This window comes from Mustelus asterias, chromosome 15, assembly GCF_964213995.1.
Source record: "Mustelus asterias chromosome 15, sMusAst1.hap1.1, whole genome shotgun sequence".
Classification (NCBI taxonomy): Eukaryota; Metazoa; Chordata; class Chondrichthyes; order Carcharhiniformes; family Triakidae; genus Mustelus; species Mustelus asterias.
In genome coordinates, this window is record NC_135815.1 from 92,908,574 (window position 1) to 92,936,092 (window position 27,519).

Below are 27,519 nucleotides of genomic sequence, written 5' to 3' on the forward strand. Positions count from 1 at the left end.
TCAGGCCTAAACATACACTATTCAAATGCGTTTACAGACTTTTTTTTCCTTCTGTCTGGATAAGCTATGAGAACCGGAAAACCCAAGTCTAACTCACTGGAATCTATTTTAATTGACATGGATCACACTATGGTCCATGAGTGAAATTTAATCTGTGTGCAGAATCACAGAATTCTTACAGTGCAGAACGAGACCATTTGGCTTTTCAAATGAACATTCCAGTTGGAATAATTCTCCTGCCTTCTCCTCGTAACACTGCAGATTGTTTCTTTTCAAATGATCATCTAATCATAGAATCCCTACAGTGCAGAAGGAAGCCATTCGGCCCATCGAATCTGCACTGACCACAATCCCACCCAGCCCCTACCCCCATAACCCCACCAATTTACCCTGCTAGTCCCCCTGACACTAAGGGGCAATTTAACATGGCCAATCAACCTAACCCACACATCTTTGGACTGTGGGAGGAAACCGGAGGAAACCCAGGCAGACATGAGGAGAACGTGCAAACTCCACACAAACAGTGACCCAAGCCGTGAATTGAACTCGGGTCCCTGGTGCTGTGCGGCATCAGTGCTAACCACTGTGCCACCGTGCCATCCTCATCCCCTCTTAGAATACCTTGCTTGAACATATTGCTGTTATTAGTTGAAAGTGATTTGGATTGAAATTGCTTTCCTCTGACAAATTTCACATTCATTTATGTAGTTGAATTTCAATCATTGTCAAACTTTGCTTACATCGCTCTGAATGTGTAACTTTGAACTGTATTTCATGCTGACTGCATTTTAAAATTACAACTGATATTGGTATTTTTAAAGCTGTAATTTATTGTAAGGGATACAGATTAAATTGTTTTACAATGAAAAGTCAGTTGCCACTGTTAGATAATTCTGATTATTCATTGAAACATTTTGTTTTAAGGTTTTCAACAGCCAGCACCTCGCTCACACCTAATTCAAGGAACTTTGAATCAATTTATACCATATAAGGGCTGGAAACTTTACTTTTCAGAAGGTGAGTCTTTCTTTGAAATTATTTGAATTGAAAATCTTTTAAATACTTGTGTAAAAGCCAAATTATTTAGGCCAAATGTCATTGCATCCATGGGGTTTCCTCCCACACTCCAAAGATATGCAGGTTAGGTGGATTGGTCATGCTAAATTGCCCCTTAGTGTCAGGGACATTAACAGGGTAAATATGTGAGGTTACTGGGATAGGGCCAAATGTTGTCAGTGTAGGTTTAATGGCTGAATTGCCTCCTCCTACACTAGGGATTCTAAGATTGGATTCTGTGACTTTACATTGGTATATATGGTAATAATGACAGATGTTTTATAAGATTACCAGAAATTTAATAGGTTATCTTAGAGCTTCCAAACAGATGACCTATACTTGTGTAAGGCCCTTAATGTAGGAAAATGTACCATGGTGTATTCCCAGGAGCGTAACAGAAGGAAATTGACAATGATTCCAAGGAGGAACTATTAGGAATGTTTACGGAAAACATGACCAAAGAAAGAGAGATTAAGAGGTTTAGGGAGGGTATTCCAGAGTTTAGGGGCCTAGACAACTGTAGATACATTCACCTTTGGTGAGGCATAGGGAGTGAGGGGGTGCATAAGAGACTAGAGTTGAAGGAACACAGAGCTCTTTGAGAATTCAAAGACTGGAGGAGATTACAGCAACATGGAGGGATGAAGGGATGGAGCAAATTGAACACCAGAATAATAATTTTAAATTTGAGACTTTCAATGTAAGTCGATGCGCACAGAGATGAGGTCAGCTGAAGTAAGATGTTTTACTTGGTGGCTAGAGCCTTCTTGAGCACCATTTAAAAGTAAATCAGCTTACTTTCTCTTGAATATTGAGATTACAGATGCTATTGCAGCTGACCCAGCATTGCAAATAGCAGTTCATGGATGATAGAAATCCATGTATTTATGCAGTGAATTAACTTGTTTTTCAACTTGTAAAATGGGCTCTTTTAATCTTTGCTATGGAAAATTGCTGAAAGGCCTCGAATGATTTGGAATATTTTGTGAGAAGATGTGCTTTAGGATAACATTGAACATATTCTCAAGGCTCGACTAGGGGCAGACTGGTTCATTGCCATCAGCTGATTCCCTGAGGACAGAGCTGCTTGGCATGCCTGCCTTCATCAGCCAAGGCATAGAGTATAAAAATTGGCAAATTGTGTTGTGGCTGTATAGAACTTTAGTTGGGCCACATTTGGAATTTTGTGAACAGCTCTGGTCTCTACACTACCAGAAGGATGTGGAGGCTTTGGAGAGGGTGCAGAAAAGGTTTATCGGGATGTTGTCTGGTTTGGAGGGTATTAGCTATGAGGAAAGATTGGGCAAACTTTGTTTGTTTTCACTTGAACATTGGAGGCTGAGGGGAGACCTGATAGAAGTTTACAGAATTATGAGAGGCACAGATAATCAGGGTCTTTTTCTCAGGATAGAAAATGTCAATTATTAGAGGACATAAGTTTAAAGATAAAACGGGGAAAGTTTAATGGAGATGGGAGATGCAATGTTTTTTTACAGAGGGTGGTAAGTGCCTGGAATACGCTGCCAAAGGAGGTGGTAGAAGCAGATACAATAGCGATGTTTAAGACGCATCTTAACAGATGCATGAATAGGCAGGGAATAGAGAGATACTGACCACATAGAGGCAAAAGGCCTTTAGAAAGGTGTCATATGTCGGTGCAGGCTTGGTGGGCCGAAGGGCCTGTTTCGGTGCTGTACTGTTCTTTGTTCTTAATCATTGGCAGTTTTAATTGTGCTCAGGCTTACTCTATGCTCAAATGTTGAGGGATCTCAAACAAAAACAAATATTCAAACTTGTTCTTTCCAAGCTTATGTTGGGAGCTCCCCTTTTGTGCAGAAGATCAGCGCGTTTGAGAAGTTTTTCACAAAGCACATTGATTTGTATGACAAGGTAAGAATCCTGGCCTTTCATCTTTACTTTTGTTAGCTTCAATGTTTACTGTTTGTGGGTAGTGTTTCTTAACTAATAGTTTGGCTCACTTGTGGGGCGGGGGGGTGAATGGTGGAAGGAAGAAGTAGTAAAGCTTTGTCTATTGGAAATATATTTGACCATTAATCTTTTCATAATGTGCTTTTTTAAAAATTAATGAATTTAAGGTATGGATTTGGTAGGATTAAGAATTTGACTTGGAATTTTGCCATGCTGTTTATATTTTTAACATTAGAAGAACACTTTCACTCTTAGGCGATGTTTTGCCAGTCTTCAAATGAGCTGCAATATTTAGGACAATTTTGTCAATGACGTGCAGCACTGTTTTACATTGTGTAGGAATATCCTCTCTCTCAACCTTTCCGCACCCTGACGGTGCATAGGTCAAGACTTTTGTCTGTTTCTGTAGCTGTCCCAGGAACCGGTTGCTAGTCTGTCACCAGGGGCTTATAGCTTGAAGGGTTTTACACCACATAAAGCATAGCCATGTGCACTTGCCCGCGCAGGGGAACCTGGAGCACCCGGCGGAAACTCAGGCAGGAGAACGTGCCAACACCACGCAGACTGACCCCAGGCCGGAATCGAACCTGAGTCCCTGGCGCTGCGAGGCACCAGTGTTAACCACTGTGCCGCCCCATAGGAATATTCATTAGAAGAAAATAAATAAATCTGATGCTGCTGGCTGACTGTTCTCAGTTGTACAAATATCAATGAGATGTTGAAAGTGCAGTTCACTTGAAAATCCAAACTATTTCTCTTCCCAAAGGATGAAATAGAAAGAAAAGGAAGCATCTTGATTGACTTCAATGAACTTGTAAATGAAGAAGAACTAACAGCCCTCATGCCAAATTTAGCCAGTGAACTGAAGGATATGCCAGAAAAATTGTTGGATTGCTTGGGATTGGCAGTTCATCAGGTTAAGATTATGTAACACTTCTCTGCATAACCATTTAGTTAAATGTGCAAGTTGGATAACAGACATAATTTTCTTAATTTTACGGGATTAAAGTGTATGTTTTGAGGTTTATATTCCTCCACTTCTTTCAGAAAATTGTAAAGTAAAAAGAATTGTTATCTCTTCTTAAAAAATGTAACTTGCAATATTACTTAACTTCTTCCTACTATTATGAATACTATTCTGAAGGTATTGTTGGGCACTTTATTTGTCATAAGTAAATTGACCACATTTATTAATGTCAGATTTCTTTAAAATAATTATGGTATTTATACTGCATGCATTCAGGTAATAACTAGAGATCTTGAAAGACAGGCAGCTCAATTGGAACAAGGGCTGCCAAATGAAGATACTCCAATTGTAAATGTCCCCTTCATTCATGCAAGGTTAGTTGGAAACTTTTTTAGTTGCTTGCAAATATTTGGTTAAGTTCAGTGACACCTAAATTTGATAAAAACAGACAACTTTCTGCATTATCTATGAGCCTATTTATATGTTAAGATAATTTTTCCTAGCTATTGACTGATGCTTCTCACTTGATCAGGACCAGAAGTTCTGCATAGTGAACAAAGAATTATAATACTTTTCAGCACTTTATATAGCGAGTTACTGTACATTGAAAAATGTTGTGATGTGCTTTTTGTCATATGTACAAGTGTTAGAAATGTTAGTGAATTCCAGGAAATTATGGTATTCTTTGCTCTTTCCGACTCTCCGTACCATACTCCAGATATTAAAGGTTATTTATTCCCACAAGAATTCCAGCTAAGCTGGAATTTGCCATAATATTTAGAATCATTACATTTGCTTTCCAATTACAAATAAGTGTTAGAGGGATACGATTTATTGTAATGCAGAGAAATATTTTTTTATTTCCATTTTCAGTTTGCTGATTGATTTAGTTTAAAGTTTATTTATTAGTGTCACACGTGGGCTTACATTCACACTGCAATGAAGTTACTGCGAAAATCCCCGAGTCGCCACACTCTGGCACCTGTTCAGATACACTGAGGGCGAATTTAACATGGCCAGTCCGCCTCACCTAAACATCTTTGGAGTGTGGGAGGAAACTGGAGTACCTGGAGGGAAACCTCGCAGACACGAGGAGAACGTGCAGACTCCACACAGACAGTGACCTAAGCTGGGAATCGAACCCAGGTCCCTGGCGCTGTGAGGCAACAGTGTTAACCACTGTGCCACCATGCTGCCCCGCTGAGCACCCACTTGTTTTAGCACCCACTTGTCCAGTTGTGATTTGTCATATGCTCCGATTTTACATTTATTAAGGTCTAACATCATGCACAGTATGATTTTTTTAAAAATCCAGGATACAGTTTACCATATTTACTGTCATACAATAAGCATCCAAATCTCATTCAGAATGTGTACATTTTTAGGGTCTATAACTATGAGCCTTTGACACTGTTGAAGAATTTACGAGCTAACTGCTACGGAAAATATGTTTCTCTGCGTGGAACGGTTGTCCGTGTCAGCAACGTCAAGCCTTTCTGCACCAGAATGGCCTTTACATGTAACACATGTGGAGATACTCAGAGTCTACCGCTTCCTGATGGAAAATACATGCTCCCTACAAAGGTATTATGCTATCATGTCAGTGAGGAGAAAAAAAGGTTTAGCATTATTTGAGGAAACTAAGTTCAATTTCTTTTTAAAGTGTTTATCGCCAGATTGTCGCAGTCGATCCTTTACACCGAACAGAAGCTCTCCGTTGACAGTTACTGTGGACTGGCAATCTATAAAGTAAGCCAACCTTTGTTTAAAAATCTTTGCGTTTTCTTTATATTTAAAAAAAAATATTCAGTTCAGCTGGCCAGAAGGGCCTGTTCTTGGCATTGTGATTCGACTTGGTGCTTTCAATAGGGGAGTTATATAGTAGTATTGAAGACTGTATTATACCACGTTTCTGACGTGTAGAGGGATTACAAGAAAAATTCATAGCTCAGAAGAATTGAAATGCCTGATACTTGAATAAAATGGGAAGGCGCGTCCCTGCCTCCTCCTGAGGTCTCCAACATCATGGGTGCTAGTGCCAATTCGATTCATACCATATGATATCGAGAAAACGGAGGACTTTTGCTTCAGAATGAACTGCGCCCCTTGCCCAGCTGTTCCAGTATAACTACAATGCTGGCATCTACCCGACACACTGGACAATTGCCGCATATATCCTATATACAAAAGCAGAACAAATCCAAACCTACCATTTACTATATCATCAATCCACTCTCAATCATCAGCAGTGTGATGGTAGGTGTCACTGAGAGTGAATTTATGTAGCAATGACCTCACAGATGCTCATTTTGGTTTTAGCCAGTGCCACTCCGCAACTGACCTCATTACAACCCTGGTTTAAACATGGACAAAAGAGTCGAATACGTGAGGTGAGGCGAGAGGGACTGCCTTGACATCAAGAAAACATTTGACCAAGTATGGCTTCAAGGAGCCCTAGCAAAACTGGTATCGATAGGAATTGGGGGACAACTCTTTCCACTGGTTGGAGTCGTACCTAGCTCAAAGGAAGATGGTTGTGGTTGTTGCAAGACCAAAAATCATCTCAGTCCCAGGACATCACTGCATGTGTTCCTCGGGGTAGTGTCCTAGGCCCAACCATCTTTAGCTGCTTCATCAATGGTCTTTGTTCCATCATAAGGTCAGAAGTGGGGATGATTGCTGATTACATACTGCTCAGCACCATTCGTGACCCCTCAGATACTGAAGCAGTTTGTGTGCATATGCAGCAAGACCTGGACAATATTCTGGTTTGGGCTGATAAGCGGCAAGTAGCAAGTAACATTCACACCACACAAGTGCCAGGCCATGACCATCTTCAACAAGAGAGAATCTAACCATCTCCCTTTGATATTCAATACCATCACTTGTGTGTGTTGGGGGTGGGTGGGGAGGGGGGGTGTTCCTTCACCATTGTTGCATCAAAAACCTGGAACTCCATTCCTAACAGCACTGTAGGTGTAGCTACACCAGACAGACTGGTTCAAAAGGCTCACCACTACCTTCAATTAGGAATGGGCATCAAATGCAGGCCCAGCCAGTGACGCTCACATCCCACGAGAGGAAACAAAAACTTGGCAATCTCAAAGAGGTGGCCTGCAAAATTTGCTTCAGAGCATGTGTGTTCCAGCAAACAACTTTTTCCTCGGGAACATTGTCATTTGCAAGACAATTTCTGTTGAGGTGGCTCTGTCATGCAATGGGGTATGCTCCCATTGTCAGCTACACGCAAAATATGTTATGACTGTGTGCCATTTCTAACATACTTTAATGACACATGGCACTGTATAGGTTAAATATTCATCTACGCACTAGCTTCAGTGATGTAAAAGTATTTGTACCTAGAAAATTGCAGTTTGTAGTTGAGAGGCTGGAAAATGGATGGGTCTCCAGGAATATGTTTGTTTTAAGATACGAGTGAACTTGGTTTTGCAACACACAAGTGTGTTTCTGTTTTAATGTGGAAAGGCCTTTGCACATTTGAGTAAAGTAGTATATCCGCTTGGATTTTTTTTTCCCCCCAGATTACAGGAGCTTGCATCAGATGATAAGAGAGAGGCTGGACGAATCCCTCGAACTATAGAATGTGAGCTTATCCAAGACTTGGTTGACAGTTGTGTTCCGGGCGATATGATAACAGTCACAGGGATTGTCAAGGTGGCAAACAGCAGTGAAGGTATGACCAAAGTGTTCACAAATTGAACACATTTTGTTGGCTGGTCAGGATCTTTGCAGCGACCACTAAATGTCTATGTAATGACCTTTCTTACGGTTTCAGCTACCTCTGACTTCTATCGTCTCAACCTGTATCATAGATCTCCATCTCTTTTTACATAGAAGATAGGAACAGGAGGAAGCCATTCGGCCCTTCGAGCCTGCTCCGCCATTCATTACGATCATGGCTGATCGTCCAACTCAATAGTCTAATCCTGCTTTTTCCCCATAACCTTTGATCCCATTCATCCCAAGTGCTATATCCAGCCGCCTCTTGAATACATTCAATGTTTTCTCTTACCTTTATTCTATGGATGTGAAAGACATGTAAATAGCTTAAAAGAGTTGAAATGAGTACATTGCTGAGTAAATGTTGTTATCCATGCACCAATCTATAACATCTAACAAAGCTCTGGTAATGTTAGCTTTTATGACTAATTTCCATTCCTGTGAAGAACTGCCATTTTGAGCTTTCACCTGGCACGTTTCTAATGATGGAGATTACCGGTGTGTCCTGGAGTGGTTATACCAGTATACCCAGAAGCTTCCACTTCATATCAATGTGTGTCCTGATGTGCCCAAACCGAGAAGATACAAACAAAGTACTGCAGATGCTGGAATGTGGAACTCTGTCAAACAGACTCAAAGCATTGGCTCTGTTTTCTCTCCCTATGGATGCTGCCAGACCTGTTGAGTTTTTCCTGCGTTCTCTGTTCTTGTCCAAGGAAACATAATCCTGGCTGGGTGCTGCTGTGCTGCAATTATCTTGGTGTTGCTGGCTATGCCAGCATTTATTGCCCAGTAAATTATCATGTGGTTAGGTCCTTCCAATCTTTTGTGAAGCACCGAGATATGTTGCAACTTTGAAATAGTTTCTGCCCTGTTCTATGCATGTAGCTAGTATTATTTCATTTTGGCATACACGTGGAAGCTACCATGACTGTCTGCACCATGTGAAGGATGGCACGGTTAGCACTGCTGCCTCACAACGCCAGGGACCTGGGTTCAATTCTGGCCTTGGGTGACTGTGGAGTTTGCACATTCTCCCCGTGTCTGTGTGGGTTTCCTCCGGGTGCTCCAGTTTCCTCCCACAGTCCAAAGATGTGTGGGTTAGGTTGATTGGCCGTACTAAATTGCCCCTTAGTGTCCCAAGATGTGTAAGTTAGGAAGATTAGCAGGGTAAATTTGTGGGGTTGCAGGGATGGGGACTGGGTGGGATCGTTCTCGGTGCAGGTTCGATGGGCCGAATGGGCTCTTTCTGCACTGCAGGGATTCTATGATTCATCTCTGAACCAAAGTGATTGAGACTGATGTGCTACTTACTGAGCTTTATCCATGGCATATTCCAGGATAATTACTGATCTGTTAATTGACATCCTTGAGCTAGTAACAAAGTCACACTCCCAGAGCATTTGAAATCTATGGTTAAGAACACCTGAGTGTGCATTTGTGGCTGCTGCCAAATTTGTCAGGGCTGTTTTTCTTTTAAAGTAAGGCCACCTGAAATGAGTGTGGGTCCCTCTCTTTCCGATATCAACATGTATGTCCTGCACTCATTTCTTTTTGAGCAATTTGCTGTGTGTAATCTGAGCTTGGCACGGAAACAACAGGTTTTTTTAAACAAATGTGGAGCTGGAAAGTCTCCATGTTGCACCCTAAATTGGAGTGCAGCAAAGTGGTGAACTACCGCGGGAGGCACAACAGTTTGTCACGGTTATAAAATAGATGCCTGGAGCCCAATTACTGCCAACCCTTCGGTCTTCCGACTCAGGCACCCATGCGAAGCATACTGTCAGTTATGTTTCAAGTTTAAGTTTATTTATTAGTGTCACAGGTAGGCTTACATTAACACTGCAATGAAGTTACTGTGAAAATCCCCCAGTCACCACCATCCAGTGCCTGTTCGGGTACACTGAGGGAGAATTTAGGATGGCCAATACACCTAACCAACACTTCTTTCAGACCATGGGAGGAAACTGGAGCACCCAGAGGAAACCCATGCAGACATGGGGAGAACGTGCAGACTCCGCACAGGCAGTGACTCAAGGTGGGAATCGAACCCGAGTCCCTGGTGCTGTAAGGCAGCAGTGCTAACCACTGTGCCACCATGCCGCTCCATGTGCCTGAAAATGAGCCGTAACATGTTTTTAGCCTGACTGTTTCCTCTGACGAAGGCCGTGGAAGGCTTAAAAACAAATTGCTCTGGATGCTGGAATCTGAAACCAAAAGAGAAATTGCTGGAAAATCTCAGCAGCATCTGTAAGGAGAGAAAAGCGCTGACATTTCGAGTCCAGTTGACCCTTTGTCAAAGGCTCATCTAAACTAAAAACAGATGCTGCCAGACCTGCTGAGATTTTCTAACATTTTCTCATTTGGCCATGATGGCTCGCTAGTTCTCTGCATTTTAGCTGTATTGTACTTGTCTATTTATTACTCTGCTTAATCTTTTAGGGAAGACCAGAAACAAAGATGACAAGTGCATGTTTTTTCTGTACATTGAGGCCAACTCCATCAGTAACAGTAAAGGACGGAGGAATATGAGTTCTGAAGGGATATCTGGCGATGCAGCCTCCATGGAGTTTACACTTAAAGAGCTTTATGCAATTCAAGAGATTCAGGCGGAAGAAAATCTTCTCAAGTTATTTGTCAAGTATGTTATGTCCTATTAATTTAAAACTGATGCTTGGTATCGTTTTGAAAGGCAACTACAGATCTCAATTTGTTTTGCAGCTCGTTGTGTCCTGCTATATATGGTCATGAGGTGAGTGTCATGATAGAGTAAGAATGTTATCAATGGTTTGTAAGTGATTATTAACATTTTTTTTGGGCTCTAACAGCTTGTTTAATTTGGTCTTCTAAAATAAAAGCTTCCGATCATGTTTTCTTCATAGCTTGTCAAAGCAGGACTGGCACTGGCACTCTTTGGAGGTTGCCAAAAATACGTGGATGATCAAAACCGCATTCCCATCCGAGGTGATCCTCACGTGCTCGTAGTTGGTGATCCCGGACTTGGGAAGAGTCAAATGTTGCAGGCAAGTAACGTTTATCACACACAGACATAAACTCCCTTTATAGGCAAAATGTAAGGATGTCTTTGATGTTTTTTTCTCTTTTTAAGCTGTGGATTGTTACTAAGGGAATAGCTTTGGTGGTGGGAGGGGGGGTGCAGGTGGCCTCTCGTATCTTGCTCAGGTATCCATTTTGTGAAATAATAGCAGAAAAATGCTGGAAAATCCCACCAGGCCTGGCAGCATCATAGAAGCGTAGAATCTACAGTGCAGAAGTAGGCCACTCAGCCCATCGAGTCTGCACCGACCACAATCCCACCCAGGCCCTGTCCCCGTAACCCCACGTATTTACCCTGCTAATCCCCTGTCACGAGGGTCAATTTAGCCTGGCCAATCAACCTAACCCACACATCTTTGGATTGTGGGAGGAAACTGGAGCACCCGGAGGAAACACACGCAGACACGGAGAATGTGCAAACTCCACACAACCAGTGACCCGAGGCCGGAATCGAACCTCGGTCCCTGGTGCTGTGAGGCAGCAGTGCTAACCATTGTGCCACCGTGCCGCCTCTATGGTGAGAGAAACAAGTTAACATTTCAAGTGCACGTGACTTCTTCAGAGTGTTGGCAAACTTAGGAGGGAAGCGATGGCCTAGTGGCATTATTGTTAGACTATTAATCTAGAAGCTCAGCTAATGTTCTGGGAACATTGTTCAAATCCCGCCACAGCAGATGGTGAAATTTGAAATCAATGGGGGAAAAAAATCCGGAATTAAGAATCTACTTTCGACCATGAAGTCATTGTCGGATAAACCCATCTGGTTCACTAATGTCCTTTAGGGAAGGAAATCTGCCGTCTTTACCTGGTCTGGCCTACACTCACCTGACGAAGGAGCAGCGCTCCAAAAGCTAGTGGCGTTTGCTACCAAATGAACCTGTTGGACTTTAACCTGGTGTTGTTAGACTCCTTACACGTGACTCCACAGCCACTCTCAACTGCCCTCTGAAATGTCCTAGCAAGCCATTCAGTTCACCACCACATTCTCAAGAGCAATTAGGAATGGACAATAAATTCTGGCCAGCCAGCGATAGTAAGAAGTCTCACAACACCAGGTTAAAGTTCAACAGGTTTATTTGGTAGCACAAGCCACTAGCTTTCGGAGCGCTGCCCCTTCATCAGGTGAGTGGGAGTTCTGTTCACAAACAGGGCATATAAAGACACACACTCAATTTACAAACGCCCATGTTCCACAATGAATAATTTTTTAAAATCCTGGCATTTTCTAACACGTTGTAGCAGCTTCCATTGCATTGCTGGGTCCAATAGTGGAGTGCCTATCTGAGTAATTACACCTGAGTAATTCCAAGGCCTTTGATTCTGGATGAGAAATGCATAATTCTGCCCAGGTACAGGTAATTACTTTTTCAAGAAAGAGCTTAAATGAACAAAGTTGTGATTGATAGAGCAATCCTGTGGATTAACTCATTAAACTAAGGGGGATTGTCAGCAACAGTAAAATATAAATCTATATTTCACACAATTCCTTATACTTATTTTGCAATGCGTTCCATTTAGCAGACATTTCCTGTGGGATGAAATTTTAGTGAAATAACTATAGATAGTGATTTTATTTTAATTGATGTGTAGTCCATTTTATTGAGAATGTTACTTAAGGGAGTGGGTAGGGACTATAAAATATTAAAAGTACGACCAGTGTTAATGCAGTATTTGATTTTTCAAAAGACGCATGGTGCATGTTTGGTGTTTTGCTTCTATTTATTGTTGTCTTCAAAACTGTGGTGCTAATTATGCACTTTGGAGATAAGCGTGCTTAGCTATGTTTATGCTGAAGTGCCCACTTGCAATTTTATTTTTAGGCAGTGTGTAATATTGCCCCACGGGGAGTATATGTCTGCGGTAACACCACCACCAGTTCTGGACTTACTGTAACTTTATCAAGGGACAGTGGATCAGGAGATTTTGCACTGGAAGCAGGAGCTCTTGTACTTGGAGATCAAGGTAATTCATAGATTTTTAACATGGTAAAGACAATGCATTGCTGTTGTCAACACCAAATGATGTGTCTTGAGAGTAATTCTGACTCTGGCATCGAGTACTGATGCAATGTGCCATGGGGTAGTGGACTTGGATTCGGGCAGCTTTCACCATTGTTGGTTTGTCACAAAGGGATAGCAGGTGGTAAGTAAACAAGTAAATATTGGCTCTGGTACGCTCATAGCTTCAGCAAAGATACTCACATTTGCAAATGGAACATTTTAGTGCATGGTGAAAGACTGGGGTTTGATTTGAACCTATGGCATTGGTTAATTTCAAACTATTACAAGGTATTAGTTAGGGTTGCTTTTGTTTATTGCAGGTCCTCTCATTATTAAACTCCTCAAGTTGGGCATTGGTGTCATATATCCTGAAAAAGCGCCCCCCTTCCTGTTTCCCCCCCCCCCCCCCCAAAAAACCAGAAAAGCTTCAGGAGACAAGAAGGCAACAAGCCATAATACAAGGGCAAGGAATCATAAAGGGCAACAAGGGTTGGACGTGAGCCGAACAAAAAGTGGCAGAACAAGAGGAAAAGGGGACATGTTCTCTCTCCAACCCCAAAAACCCAACAAGCTACATACCCGTCTGTCATTGCATTCATTCTTATTCCTTAACTTTTTGTTCCCTTTTCAATCCAAATAATTCTATATTCCATTTTTCCTGTTTGATTCACACTGTTTTCATATATTTGAAAAGTTTTAATCCAGTGGATCCTGTATTTCATGAAATTTACTTTCTGACCAAATATTTCCTTTTCCTTCACTATCATAATGATTTATCTGATTATAATTAGCAATGGGATCATAAGCAGAGATTAATGGTGGACGGTTGTTTACTGACTGAGATGTGCGCTTTGCTCCACCCCAAAGTAGTTGGTATCAGGTCCATTGCTTTTCTTGTATATAAATGACCTAGACTTGCATTTAGGAAGTACAATATTTGAAATTTGCAGATGATACTCAATGCAGTAAATAATGAGCAGGATAGTAGCAGACTTCAGGAGGACATGTACAATGGACAAGCATAGGCCAGATACAATTTAATGTGGGTAAGTACAAAGTGATGCACTTTAGGAGGGACAAACTGGAAAGGCAGTTTAATGTAAATAGTACTGTTTTGAAAGGGGTAGAAAAACAGAGCGTCTTGGTAGTACATAGTCGCAAATCCTTGAAGATGACAGTGCAAGTTGACGAGGTGGTTCAGACAGGGTATGGGCAACTGGACATTGAATGTCGAAATAAGAAAGTCATGCTAAACCTTTGCAAATCACTAGTTCTACCTCCGTCTGTTTTTCTTAGAAAGGGAAGGTTCAGGGGAGACCCAGGAAAGGCATTCAAAGTTATGGAGCGTTTTGGTAGAGCAAGTAGGGAGAAACTGTTTCGATTGATAAATGGACTGGTAATCTGAGATTATAGGTTTAGATAATAAGGGAACCAGAGGGGAAACAAAAATTTTTTCACAATTGCTCCTCCATTGGTGGCTGTGACTGTGGCTTCAGCTTCTAAGGTTCCAAGCTCTGGAATTCCCTTCTTAAATCTCTCTCTACCCCTATCTCTCTTTCCAATTTTAAGATGCTCTCTGAAGCCGACCCACCTCATCCAAGCTTTTGGTTATCTGCCTTCATATCTCCTCATACGATTCAATGCAAAATTTTGCTTTATTGAGCTCCCGTAAAGTGCCTTGGGATGCTGTACTAATGTTAATATGACATTATGACACCAGTTGTTGTTGAGACCTCGAATGCGCTACCTGGAAGCGTAACGGAATTGAATTTCAGAGGAGATTTCAAAAGGCAATCGGACATGAAGATGACTAATTTGCAGGGTTATGGGGAGAAAGTTGGAAAAGTGGAACTTATAAATTGAATCATTCTTCCACAGAACCAGTACAGGCACAACTAGTGGTATCAGTGCTAGATTATTAATTCGGAAACTCAGCTAATGTTCTGGGGACCCAGGTTCGAATCCTGCCACGGCAGATGGTGGAGTTGGAATTAAAAAATCTTGAATTAAGAATCTACTGATAACCATGAAACCATTGTTGGAAAAACCCATCTGGTTCACTAATGTCCTTTTAGGGAAGGAAATCTGCCATCCTTACCTGGTCTGGCCTACATGTGACTCCAGAGCCACAGCAATGTGGTTGGCTCTCAACTGCCCTCAGACAACTGGGGATGGGCAAAAAATGCTGATGTGGAGATGCCGGTGTTGGACTGGGGTAAACACAGTAAGAAGTCTCACAACACCAGGTTCAAGTCCAATAAATGCTGGCCAGCCAGCGACGCCCATGTCCCATGGGTGAATATTTAAAAAAATCTAAAAACGGGCTGAACGGCCCCTTTCAGTGCTGAGAGTTTCTACATCAACTCACCAACTATGTATAGGAGTGAGGATTTGGCTCCTTTTGATCTGAAGGATTGGGTGCTTTTTGTTTGGATAATATCTGGACCTGTTGGTTTGGGCATCAGATTCTGTGTTTAATTGTTACTCAAGTTGCAACTTGAGTTTGTGCTTTTTTTTCCAACTTATCCTAAAGCAACAACACAGTTAAGTTTTAAGTTTATTTATTAGTGTCACAAATAGGCTTACATTAACACTGCCATGAAGTTACTGTGAAAATCCCCCAGTCACCACACTCCGGCGCCTGTTTGGGTACACTGAGGGAGAATTTAACATGGTCAGTTGCACCTAACCAGCACGTCTTTTCAGACTCTGGGAGGAAACTGGAGCACCCGGAGGAAGCCCACGCAAGATGTGGGAGAACGTACAGACCCCGCACAGACAGTGGCCCAAGTTGGGAATCGAACCTGTGTCCCTGGCGCTGTGAAGCAACCCACCAGTGTTACTCTGGAGTTGTTACTTATTCAGAAAGCGCTAGAATTGCTGATTTATTTTGGTAGAATTGACATTTCTGCATTATAATCGTGAATGTATGCTTTTTTTTTCTCTGACCTATTTCAGGAATTTGTTGCATTGATGAATTTGATAAAATGGGAAACCAGCACCAAGCCTTACTGGAAGCCATGGAGCAACAGAGTATCAGTCTAGCCAAAGCTGGGATTGTTTGCAATTTACCAGCCAGAACTTCAATTCTGGCAGCTGCTAATCCAGTTGGAGGCCACTACAGTAAAGCTAAAACAGTCTCTGAGAACTTAAAGTAAGTCGTGCTTGTGTAATTAACGCTTCGATTCGTTTTTACATTGGCAGTCCAGGTAATAGTCAGGAAAAGACGGAAACTCCATGGTTTAGTGGTTGTGTACTGGTCCTCCCAAAAGTCTGCATTATTTCACTGAATCTCAGAATACTAGAAGAGGCCCTTCGGCCCATCGAGTCTGCACCGACGCATTAAATGCCCTGACCTGCCCATCTAATCCTATTTGCCAGCACTTGGCTCAAAGCCCTGAATGTTATGACGTGCCAAGTACTCATCCAGGTGAGGCATCCCACCTCCACCACCCTCCCAGGCAGCGCATTCCAGACTTTCACCACCCTCTGAGTAAAAAAAGTTTTCCCTCAAATCCTCCCACCCCTCAATTTTAACTGGTGTCGCCTCGTAACTGACCCTTCAACTAAGAGGAACACCTGCTCCCTATCCACCCTGTCCATGCCCCTCAAAGTATTTAATAGCAGGGCATGTATTTCTTGCCATGATTTGCTCGCAGTCATTCTTGTCTCAGCTGCACTGTCAGAGGGACATGACCACTTTAACATTGAGTTTAAGGGAAGAGACAATATTAAATATCATGGAAATAATTCCAAGTCAGTCTTTAAAACTTTTCAATGGGAATTATTTTTGAGGTATTAGAGGCTTGAATTAAATTTTTAAAATTAAGAGAGCCATTAAACTATTAGTTCAACAGAAATTCTCAAATCTCTCTGAAGCCATTCATCATAGTTTTTCATTTGCCTGCAAAGCATAATGATAATTATCATTCTTCCAGCATGAAGGAATATTAAGTTATGTATCGCTGACCAGTATGAATTGTAGGCTATACAATTCCCACGGGGCGAAATGAATGCAGAAATACCTTGGGGACAAGCAATAATATTCACGTGTGTGGCAGCTCTCATTATTTATGTTTGCTGTTTCAGGATGGGAAGTGCTCTACTTTCAAGATTCGACTTGGTCTTTATTCTGCTCGATACTCCAAACGAAGATCATGACAACCTTCTCTCAGAGCACGTCATGGCTTTGCATGCTGGGAAGAAAGCGACCTTGAGCAGTGCCACAGTTTCACGTCAAAGCACACAAGACACTAATTTGTCAATACTTGAAATAGTTTCAGACAGACCATTATCAGAAAGATTAAAGGTACAAATATGTGCAGTAATAGTGAAACCAGAAATGGTTTGATTGACTGGGGTTGCACGGTGGCACACAGTGGTTAGCACTGCTGTCTCACAGCGCCAGGGACCCGGGTTCAATTCCGACCTCGGGTCACTGTCTGTGTGGAGTTTGCACGTTTTCCCCACGTCTTCGGGTGCTCCAGTTTCCTCCCATAGTCCGAAAGACGTGCTGGTTAGGTGCATTGGTATTGCCAAATTCTCCCTCGGTGTACCTGAACAGGTGCCAGAGTGTGGCAACTAGGGGATTTTCACAGTAACTTTATTGTAGTGTTAATGTAAGCCTACTTGTGACACTAATAAATAAACCCATAATTGGTCTATTTCCTAATATGTTTCTAATCACGAATAAGGCAGCATCTTGCCGGTAATAAAAGCAGAAAATGCTGAAAAAATTCAGCAGTGGCATCATGTGTGGAGAGAGAAACAGAGGTAAAGTTTCAAGTCCGTATGAATCTTTGAAGAGGGGCAGAAATGTGATGGATTGTATAGAGAGGAGGGTGGAGCAGAATAGAAGGTCAGGGATAGGTGAGAGATTGGCAAAGATGTTAATGACACATTGACAATGTCTACCCAAAGGCAAAGAAGTGCTGCTGCTGCTGCTGCATCTGCCTCGGGAGCAACCACACAAACGTGGCAGACATCCACCTCTGGAAGCTCTGAGGATTATTCCTGGGGCACTGAGACCAGTGCAGCTCAAGTGGCTTCATGCTAGCACATATTGAATCTCCTGATGGCCGCAAGGAAAATGCACCCTCCCCCCTTCCCCAATCCTGAATTGGTACACCTGGCTGGCAACAAACATCAAAAACTGGAACCTGGTAACTGACCCAAGTGGTGGAGTCCCAGATTTCAACCTTTCTCAGAACAACTGGACAACCCTCAACCACTCGAGGTTGGACTCGGGAAGATGTGGCCATAAATTCTGCAAGGGGGTACATGAGGAACAGCTCAAATTGCGACTCTGGCCGTCCAAGTCAGACCATCACCCATAAACAGATTTAGTAAATTAGAAATGCACGTAATTGAATACAGGCAACTTATTTAAATGAACAACAGTGGTTTTTAGACTCTTGATTAACAGAGTTCTGACTTCAAAACAAGTATCTAAAAGTCTTGCCATTTTTATAACATTACCTTTTCTTTTGACTGACAAACAAAAATCTAATAGTTTTGTGTTCTCTAATGTATAAAATTCTGATCTAAAGTGTTTGTCTTTAAAAGGTTTTCCCTGGGGAAAGCTTTGATCCCATTCCTCATCAGTTACTAAGAAAATATGTTGGGTATGCACGCCGCTACGTCTGTCCAAAGTTATCTGCCGAAGCGGCTCAAGTACTTCAGGAGTTTTATCTGGAGCTGAGGCGACAAAATCAAGGTCCTGATAGCACTCCAATTACCACGAGACAGTTGGAGTCCCTTATCAGGCTCACAGAGGTAACTATGGGAATGGTATAGTCCAGAGTATTTTGGGGTATTTGCTGAAACTTAATTTAAACCTAACGTGTGAACAGGAGTAAAACTTCATAATGTCTCCATGTTACTTAGTTTTCCATTTTGTTCAAACAATGATGCACGCTTGTGAGTATTGTTAAAACATGCTTGTGAGTATTGTTCGAGCATTATTGTGGGTATTGCTTGAAGCAGGCACTTATGACTTGAGTAAATTGAGATATGACTGGAAAAGTTACTGGAGGGGAGCACAGCTTGAAGGATCAGTGCTATGGTTATGTAACTTTAGCCTTTTGAGTGAAGTTGCCAGCAGGGAGGGTGTGTGTGCTGAATTGATCTCACTAAATCCAACAATCTTCCCGCATCCTTTTATCACACTTTGGGTCAAATATATCTCATTCTTCATGTGAGAACAAGGTAACTCTTTCAGGGAGAATAAATGGTCTCAGTGGCTTAGCTTGTGGAAACTTCACAAATTGCATTCTGTGGCCAAAGTGTGACAAGTGATCTGTTCCCTAGAACTCCGTCAATCTTGATCTGGACACTAAATACGCAGTTGAAACAGACTTCTTCCTTTTTTGTGGTGTAATACTTGACGATAGTTAGTTTTCGCCTGCAGCAGATCCGAGTTCAGGAGCTTGCTGTCCTCCAGGTAAACCTCCTGACCCAAGCCTTTCCGGGCAACCTCCTGACCCAAGCCTTTGAGGCAATGCATTGAACCTTGAACTGATCTTCAAGTTCCACTTTTCAAAGGCACTAATTTCTATCTCCAAAACATTATCTGTCTCCATTCCTATCTCAATTCCGCTGCTGCTGAAATAGTCACTTATGCCACAGTTGTCTTCAGACTTCCTCCAAAGCTCTCCTTTCAGGCCTATAGAACTGCTAACTTTTAAGCTCCAATTCTCCCATCCTATCTCGAACTGTTTATGCTCATCCATCATCCTTTTTCTTGCTGAGGTTCCCCATTGATTTGAAAAGTTGTGATACTTAATTTAAAATTCAGTGAGATTTTGCTTCATGCTACTTTCGTAACCTCAGCTCTGTGTCTACCAGGCTGTTGCTTTCATTCCCGATTCTGGTTGATTCCCATTCCCCCTCCATCCTCGTTCCCACTCCTACTGCACCATTGATGAAGTCTTTATCAATCATGGCCCAATTCCCTGGAGTTTTCTAATAACACCTCACTTCTAGCCACCTTTTGAGAGCTTCAGTAAAACAATCTTTCCTTGTGATCAATTTTTGTGATATTTCACTATATTGCAATGGCATTGTGATAGTTGGGTAATAATTGGCAGTAAAGTTCATGAAATATGTGGGAGCGGACTGTTTTCTTTCCAGCGTCAGTATCCATAATGTTGCTGTATTATGTTCCAATTCATGCCAACTGTTCTATTCAATTCAGTGTGTATTGATGTTAGATCTTGCTGCACTAGTTCAAACGCTGTCAGGGCCTCCTCTCATCTGCTAATCCTCAAGTGCGAGGAGCTCAGGAACATCTTTGTCACCAAGATATCTGACCAACTATCTCTGCCATTCCTTTCCATGAGCCCACATGTCCAAAACTTCCATTAATGTTCCATTAATGCTCCCTCCTGTCTTTGCCCCTCCTATCTTTCCCTGCGCCCTTTGAGCTCATTTTGTCTATGAGACCCACTCCTATTCCCACTAAACTGCTGATCACCCCTCCTTGTCCCTATGTTAGCCGATATTGTAAACGATTCTTCAGATATCTTCTTCACATATACAATCATCACCCCTGTCCTCAAAAAAAACAAACCTTGATCCCACTAGCCTTGCAAACTACTGTTTCTTCTCTTACCTCCCTTTCATCTCCAAAGTCCTTGAACGTGTCGTTGCTTCTCATATATTCCCATCTCTCCAGGAACTCCCTTTTTGAATCTCTCCAATTGGATTGTCACCTCTGTTACAGTGCTGAAACAGCCCTTATTAAAGTCACAAATGATGTCCATTGTGACTGTGATGTGGAGATGCCAGCGTTGGACTGGGGTAAGCACAGTAAGAAGTCTCACAACACCAGGTTAAAGTCCAACAGGTTTATTTGGCAGCACTAGCTTTCGGAGCCCCAAGCCCCTTCTTCAGGTGAGTGAGGACTCGTGTTCACAAACAGGGCATATAAAGACACAAACTCATTTCACTATATTTTCATTTTGCCTGGGCTTGCAAAATCTCACTAACTGTCCTGGCTGGAGACAATACACATCTCTTTAACCTGTGCTTTGCCCTCTCTCCACTCACATTGTCTGTACCTTTAAGACTCGATTACCTGTAAAGACTCTCATTCCATCCATTATCTTGTAAATTGAGTTTGTGTCTTTATATGCCCTGTTTATGAACATGAGTCCTCACTCACCTGAAGAAGGGGCTTGGGGCTCCGAAAGCTAGTGCTGCCAAATAAACCTGTTGGACTTTAACCTGGTGTTGTGAGACTTCTCATTGTGACTGTAACAGAGGTGACTTTGAATTGTCATCCCTCTCGACCTGTGTGCAGCTTTTGACATGGTTGACCATGCCATTCTCCTCCAACCTGATGGGTCGTTCTCACATGGTTTGATTTTTATCATTGGCATGGTGGTACAGTGGTTAGCAATTCTGCCCCACAGCTCCAGGAACCTGGGTTCGATTCCTGGCTTGGGTCACACTCTGTGTGGAGTTTGCACATTCTCCCTGTGTCTGCATGAGATTCCTCCGGGTGCTCCAGTTTCCTCCCACAGTCCAAAGATGCACAGGTTAGGTGGATTGGCCATGCTATATTGCACCTTAGTGTCAGGGAGGTTAGAAGGGTAAATATGTGAGGTTACGGGGATAGGGCCTGTAGTCGGTGCCGACTCGATGGGCCAAATGGCCGCCTCCTGCACTGTAGGGATTCTATTCTATCCAGAAGCCAGAAAATCACTTGCAATGGCATCTCCCCCAGCTTCCACACGGTTAGCTCGACTGTACCCTCAAGGATTGAACCTTGGCCCCCACCTTTACATGCTGCCCTCTGAGAGACAATCTGAACACAGTAAGAGTTTCAACAACACCAGGTTAAAGTCCAACAGGTTTATTTGGTAGCAAATACCATTGGCTTTCGGAGCGCTGCTCCTTCGTTAGATGGAGTGGAATTTCCATCTGACGAAGGAGCAGCGCTCCGAAAGCTAATGGTATTTGCTACCAAATAAACCTGTTGGACTTTAACCTGGTGTTGTTAACACTCTTATTGTGTTCACCCCAGTCCAACGCCGGCATCTCCACATCAAGACAATCTGAAAGCACACCATGAGTTTTCACATGTATGCTGATGGTATCCAGCTTGTCTCACCACCGTCTCTCTTCTCTCAGCTCCTGCACTATTGCTAAATTTCCAAACTGCTTGTCTGACGTGCAGTACTGGTTGAGCAGACATTTCCTCCAGTTAAGATTAAAGCCATTGTTTTTGCTTCACGCTCCAAACTATGTTCCCTAGTAGTGACTCCATCCCTCTCCCTGGCAACAGTCTGAAATTATGCCAGTCTCTTTGCAACCTCAGCATCACATTTGATCACAAAATATATTTGTGCCACCACTAAGACTGCCTGTTCCCACCTCCGTAACTTTGCCCACCTCAGCTTATCTGCTGTTGAAACCCTCTTTCATGCTTTCATTAGCTGAAGGTTCGACTCTTAAACAGCTCTCCTGGTAATCTATCCTCCATAGATTTCAGAGCATCCAAAGCTCTGCTTCCTGTGTCTTATTTTGTACCGAGTCTGCTTCTCTTATCACTCTTGTGCTTACTGACGTACATTAGCTTTTTGTCAAGTAACATTTTTCATAGAATCATAGAATCCCTACAGAAGAGGCCATTCAGCCCATCGGGTCTGCACTGGCTCTCTGACAGAGTATTTTACCCAGGCCCTCTCCCCCGCCACAATCCTGTAAACCCACACATTTATCATGGCTGATCCATCTAACCTAAGGGGCAATTTAGTGTGGCCAATCCACCTAATCTGCATATCTTCAGATTGTGGAAGGAAACCGCAGCACCCGGAGGAAACCCAGTCAGACACAGGGAGAACGTGCAGACTCCACGCAGACAATCACACAAGGCCAGAATTGGGCCCAGGTCTCTGGCGCTGAGAGGCAGCAGTGCTAACCACTGTGTCACTCCAATTTTTGATTTTTAAATTCTCATCCCTTTTTTCAAATCCTTTCCTCCCTCTGTGTTGTGGGGAGGCGATGGCCTGGTGGTATTATCGCTAGACTATTAGTGCAGAATCTCAGCTAATGTTCTGGAGAACTGGGTTCGAATCCCGCCACAGCAGACGGTACAAAAAAAATTCAATAAAATATATCTGGAATTAAGAATCTGCTGATGACCATGTAACCATTGTTGATTGTCGTAAAAATCCATCTGGCTCACAAATGTCCTTTAGGGAAGGAAATCTGCCGTCCTTACCTGATCTGGTCTACATGTGACCCCCAGCCACAGCAATGTGGTTAACTCTCAATAGTCCTGCAAGAGGGACTGGGGATGGACAATAAATGCTGGCCAGCCAGCGAAGCCCATGTACCACTAATGAATAAAAAAGAAGTCTGCGCCGGCCCCACACCCTCCAAGATATCTGTGCTCTAATTATGGCATCTGGTGCATCCCCAATTTAATTGATCCACCATTGATGGCCTTCCCTTCAGTTGCCTACACCCCAAGCTCAGGAGCATCCTTTCTACACCTCTTTTGATTTGATTTGATTTGATTTACTTTTGTCACATGTATTGGCATACAGCGAAATGCATTGTTTCTTGCGCCCTATACACACAAAGCATTCTGTTCATAGAGAAGGAAACGAGAGAGTGCAGAATGTAGTGTTACAGTCATAGCTAGGGTGTAGAGAAAGATCAACTTAATGCGAAGTAGGTCCATTCAAAAGTCTGACAGCAGCAGGGAAGAAGCTTTTCTTGAGTCGGTTGGTACGTAACCTCATACTTTTGTATCTTTTTCCCGACGGAAGGAGGTGGAAGAGAGGATGTCCGGGGTCCTTGATTATGCTGGCTGCTTTCCCGAGGCAGCGGGAGGCGTAGATGGAGTCAGTGGATGGGAGGCTGGTTTGCGTGATGGATTGAGCTACATTCATGACCTTTTGTAGTTTCTTGCAGTCTTGGTCAGAGCAGGAGCCATACCAAGCTGTGATACAACCAGAAAGAATGCTTTCTATGGTGCATCTGTAAAAGTTGGTGAGAGTTGTAGCTAACATGCCAAATTTCCTTAGTCTTCTAAGAAAGTAGAGGTGTTAGTGGGCTTTCCTAATTATAGTGTCAGCATTGGGGGACCAGGACAGGTTGTTGGTGATCTGGACATCTGAAAACCTGAAGCTCTCGACCATTTCTCCTTTGTCCCCATTGGTGTAGACAGGGGCATGTTCTCCACTATGCTTCCTGAAGTCAATGACAATTTCCTTTATTTTGTTGACATTGAGGGAGAGATTATTGTGGTCGCACCAGTTCACCAGATTCTCTGTCATTCCTCTACTCTGTCTCGTCATTGTTTGAGATCCGACCTGCTACGGTGGTGTCATTTGCAAACTTGAAAATCGAGTTGGAGGGGAATTTGGCCACACAGTCATAGATGTATAAGATAGACAAGATAAGTGTATAAGATACATGCTGCAGTTTCCTCTTTGTGATACTCTTTAAGACCTACCCTGTGACTAAGCTTTCGGTCACCTGAGCTGATATGTAGCTCAGTGTCTCACTTTATTTAATAATATTCCTGTGAAACGTCCTGGGATATTTCAACACTTTAAGGGTGCTATATGAATATAAATGGCTGCTGAGATAAAAACTATACTCTCTGTGATTTGAAAGGCAAGAGCAAAATTGGAACTCCGAGAAGAAGCTACAAAAGGTGATGCAGAGGACGTGGTGGACATCATGAAACATAGGTAAAGAGGCTTTTCTTCAAAGTTGTCTTCATTTAGTCTTGCAGAGCGAGAGGAGATAAGCGTAAAGGTACAACATGTGCAAAGCTACAACATAGAACAAATGGCACACAATAAACACGCGCTAATTAAACTGTTAACTGAACATATTTTGAAATTAATTTATCTCTAATGTCTCCATGATATGCATAGATCAGACACACATTGGTGAAATGCCCAACATTTGGAGGGCAATAGATAATGTTCATTTGATTGTTACTAGCGATTATTTTATATCAAAAAGAAGCTCATAATTAATGTCCACTTCAGAACTGTTTACCCACTTTCTTGCAAAAGCCTATTAAATTTAGGAAACAAACTATTTTTATGAAGTAAAGCACAAAGTTTCTCATTTTTACAGCCGAGAAAGCTTTGGAGTTATAGAATCATAGAATCCCTACTATACAGAAGGAGGCCATTCGGCCCATCGAATCTGCACCAACAACAGTCCCACCCAGACCCTATCCCCATAACCCCACATATTTACCCTGTTAGTCCCCCCAACACTAAGGGCAATTTAGCATGGCCAATCAACCTAACCCGCACATCTTTGGACTGTGGGAGGAAACCGGAGCACCCGGATGAAACCCACGCAGACATGGGGAGAATGTGCAAACTCCACACAGACAGTGACCCGAGGCCGGAATTAAACCTGCGTCCCTGGTGCCATGAGGGAGCAGTGCAAACATTGTGCCATCATGCCACTCCAAGTCATTGGGGTCTTTACGTTTGGAGGACTGGTGAAAACTGGCACAGTGGTTAGCACGGCTGCCTCACAATGCTAGGGACCTGGGTTTGATTCCCGGCTTGGGTCACTGTCTGTGTGGAATTTGCACGTTCTCCCCTTGTCTGCGTGGGTTTCCTCCGGGTGCTCTGGTTTCCTCCTACAGTAATGATTGTGCGGGTTAGGTTAATTAGTCATGCTCAGTTGCCCCTTAGTGTCAGGGGGATTAGCAGGGTAAATACATGGGGTTACAGGGATAGGGCCTGGGTGTGATTGTTGTTGGTGTAGGCACGTTGGGCCAAATGACCTCTTTCTGCACTGGAGGATTTCTATGATCGTACCCCAGTTGAAATGTCAAGTGGGAATTTCAAGCCAAATTAGAAAATCCCATCTGGGTTAGTAATAGGATTTGTCTGAATTCTAGGGTACGTTGTTAGGTTGATGGAGTGGATAGAACAGATCATGAGATGGTCAGATTGGAAAAGGGTAGAAGACAACACTTCTGTTCCACCGTAATCTGTGAGCCATTAGTATATTGAATGTATTTGATAATCGTAGGTTACAGAAATATGGAAGTACCATGCTTACTGGGTTGCAGGTGCTTGTGGTTGCTTAGCAACATCATTCTACCAGAAATGTAACAAAATAAAATTCATGAGTATCCATAACTTCTTGCTTATTTCCTATTCCACGTATTTGTGCACAGCCTGCTTGTACAATTGATTTTCTCTGCCAATGTATTCCTATTTGGTCTTTTCTGGTTTATCCGTGCTTGGTCTCCGTGGTGGGTAATAATATTGCTTCTTGACATCTTTTGGGTCCACCTGAAGCCCAGGTAACTCTGGGCATCAGTCTAAAGCTTTAAATACTTTCTGGTAAGCTTTAGTTTAAGCAAAAATGTATTTATTTCCCATTCTTTTTCTCTCTGTTTACCACCAGTTTACCACTCTCATGAAATAAATATCTTCTTTTAACAGCTTGTTAGATACTTTCTCTGATGAGCTTGGAAGGCTGGATTTTCAGCGCTCACAGCATGGTTCTGGCATGAGCAAACGATCCCAGGCAAAAAGGTTTGTGGCTGCACTGAACAGGATAGCAGAACAGACTTATAAAACTGTTTTTTGAATTTCAACAACTCAAGCAATTAGCAAGAGAAATACAGATACAGGTAAATACTTTGTTGTAATTTGAAAGTATTTAATTGGTTGTGCAGTGACTAATTATTCTGAGATTTTAAAATGCTATTTATATGATTTACTTTCTCTTTTTGTTTTTCTTTCAACATTGTGTTACTCCTTTTTTTTAAAACTTGTCTTTCACGCCCTCCCCTTTCCTTTCTCTTCCTCCCTCTCGCTCTCTCTTCCCCCCTCTCTCTCTCTTCCCCCCCTCTCTCTCTTCCCCTCTCTCTCTCCCCCCCCTCTCTCTTCCCCCTCTCTTCTCTTCCCCCCTCTCTCTCTCTTCCCCCCCTCTCTCTCTCTTCCCCCTCTCTCTCTCTTCCCCCCTCTCTCTCTCTTCCCCCCTCTCTCTCTCTTCCCCCCTCTCTCTCTCTTCCCCCCTCTCTCTCTCTTCCCCCCTCTCTCTCTCTTCCCCCCTCTCTCTCTCTTCCCCCCTCTCTCTCTCTTCCCCCCTCTCTCTCTCTTCCCCCCCTCTCTCTCTTCCCCCCCTCTCTCTCTCTTCCCCCCTCTCTCTCTCTTCCCCCCTCTCTCTCTCTTCCCCCCTCTCTCTCTCTTCCCCCCTCTCTCTCTCTTCCCCCCTCTCTCTCTTCCCCCCTCTCTCTCTCTTCCCCCCTCTCTCTCTTCCCCCCTCTCTCTCTCTTCCCCCCTCTCTCTCTCTTCCCCCCTCTCTCTCTCTTCCCCCCTCTCTCTCTCTTCCCCCCTCTCTCTCTCTTCCCCCCTCTCTCTCTCTTCTTCCCCCCTCTCTCTCTCTTCTTCCCCCCCTCTCTCTTCTTCCCCCCTCTCTCTTCTTCCCCCCTCTCTCTTCTTCCCCCCCTCTCTCTTCTTCCCCCCCCTCTCTTCTTCCCCCCCTCTCTTCTTCCCCCCCCTCTCTTCTTCCCCCCCCTCTCTTCTTCCCCCCCCCTCTCTTCTTCCCCCCCCTCTCTTCTTCCCCCCCCTCTCTTTCTTCCCCCCCTCTCTTCTCCCCCCCCCCTCTCTTCTTCCCCCCCCTCTCTTCTTCCCCCCCCCTCTCTTCTTCCCCCCCCCCTCTCTTCTTCCCCCCCCCCTCTCTTCTTCCCCCCCCCTCTCTTCTTCCCCCCCCCTCTTCTTCCCCCCCTCTCTCCCTTCTTCCCCCCCTCTCTCTTCT

General features: G+C 43.2%; 1 protein-coding gene across 1 annotated transcript in view; it reads left to right on the forward strand.

The window, feature by feature from the left end:
- mcm8 (minichromosome maintenance 8 homologous recombination repair factor) overlaps positions 1-27,519 on the forward strand; it is a 42,647-nt gene that overhangs the window by 4,111 nt on the left and 11,017 nt on the right. Inside the window, 17 exon segments of the mRNA XM_078230497.1 lie at positions 925-1,017; positions 2,864-2,946; positions 3,752-3,901; positions 4,229-4,326; positions 5,338-5,536; positions 5,616-5,701; positions 7,495-7,646; positions 10,136-10,334; positions 10,415-10,445; positions 10,576-10,720; positions 12,575-12,712; positions 15,709-15,904; positions 16,840-17,059; positions 18,316-18,525; positions 24,385-24,461; positions 26,199-26,340; positions 26,342-26,389. Coding sequence (XP_078086623.1) covers positions 925-1,017; positions 2,864-2,946; positions 3,752-3,901; positions 4,229-4,326; positions 5,338-5,536; positions 5,616-5,701; positions 7,495-7,646; positions 10,136-10,334; positions 10,415-10,445; positions 10,576-10,720; positions 12,575-12,712; positions 15,709-15,904; positions 16,840-17,059; positions 18,316-18,525; positions 24,385-24,461; positions 26,199-26,340; positions 26,342-26,389 — 2,267 coding nt within the window.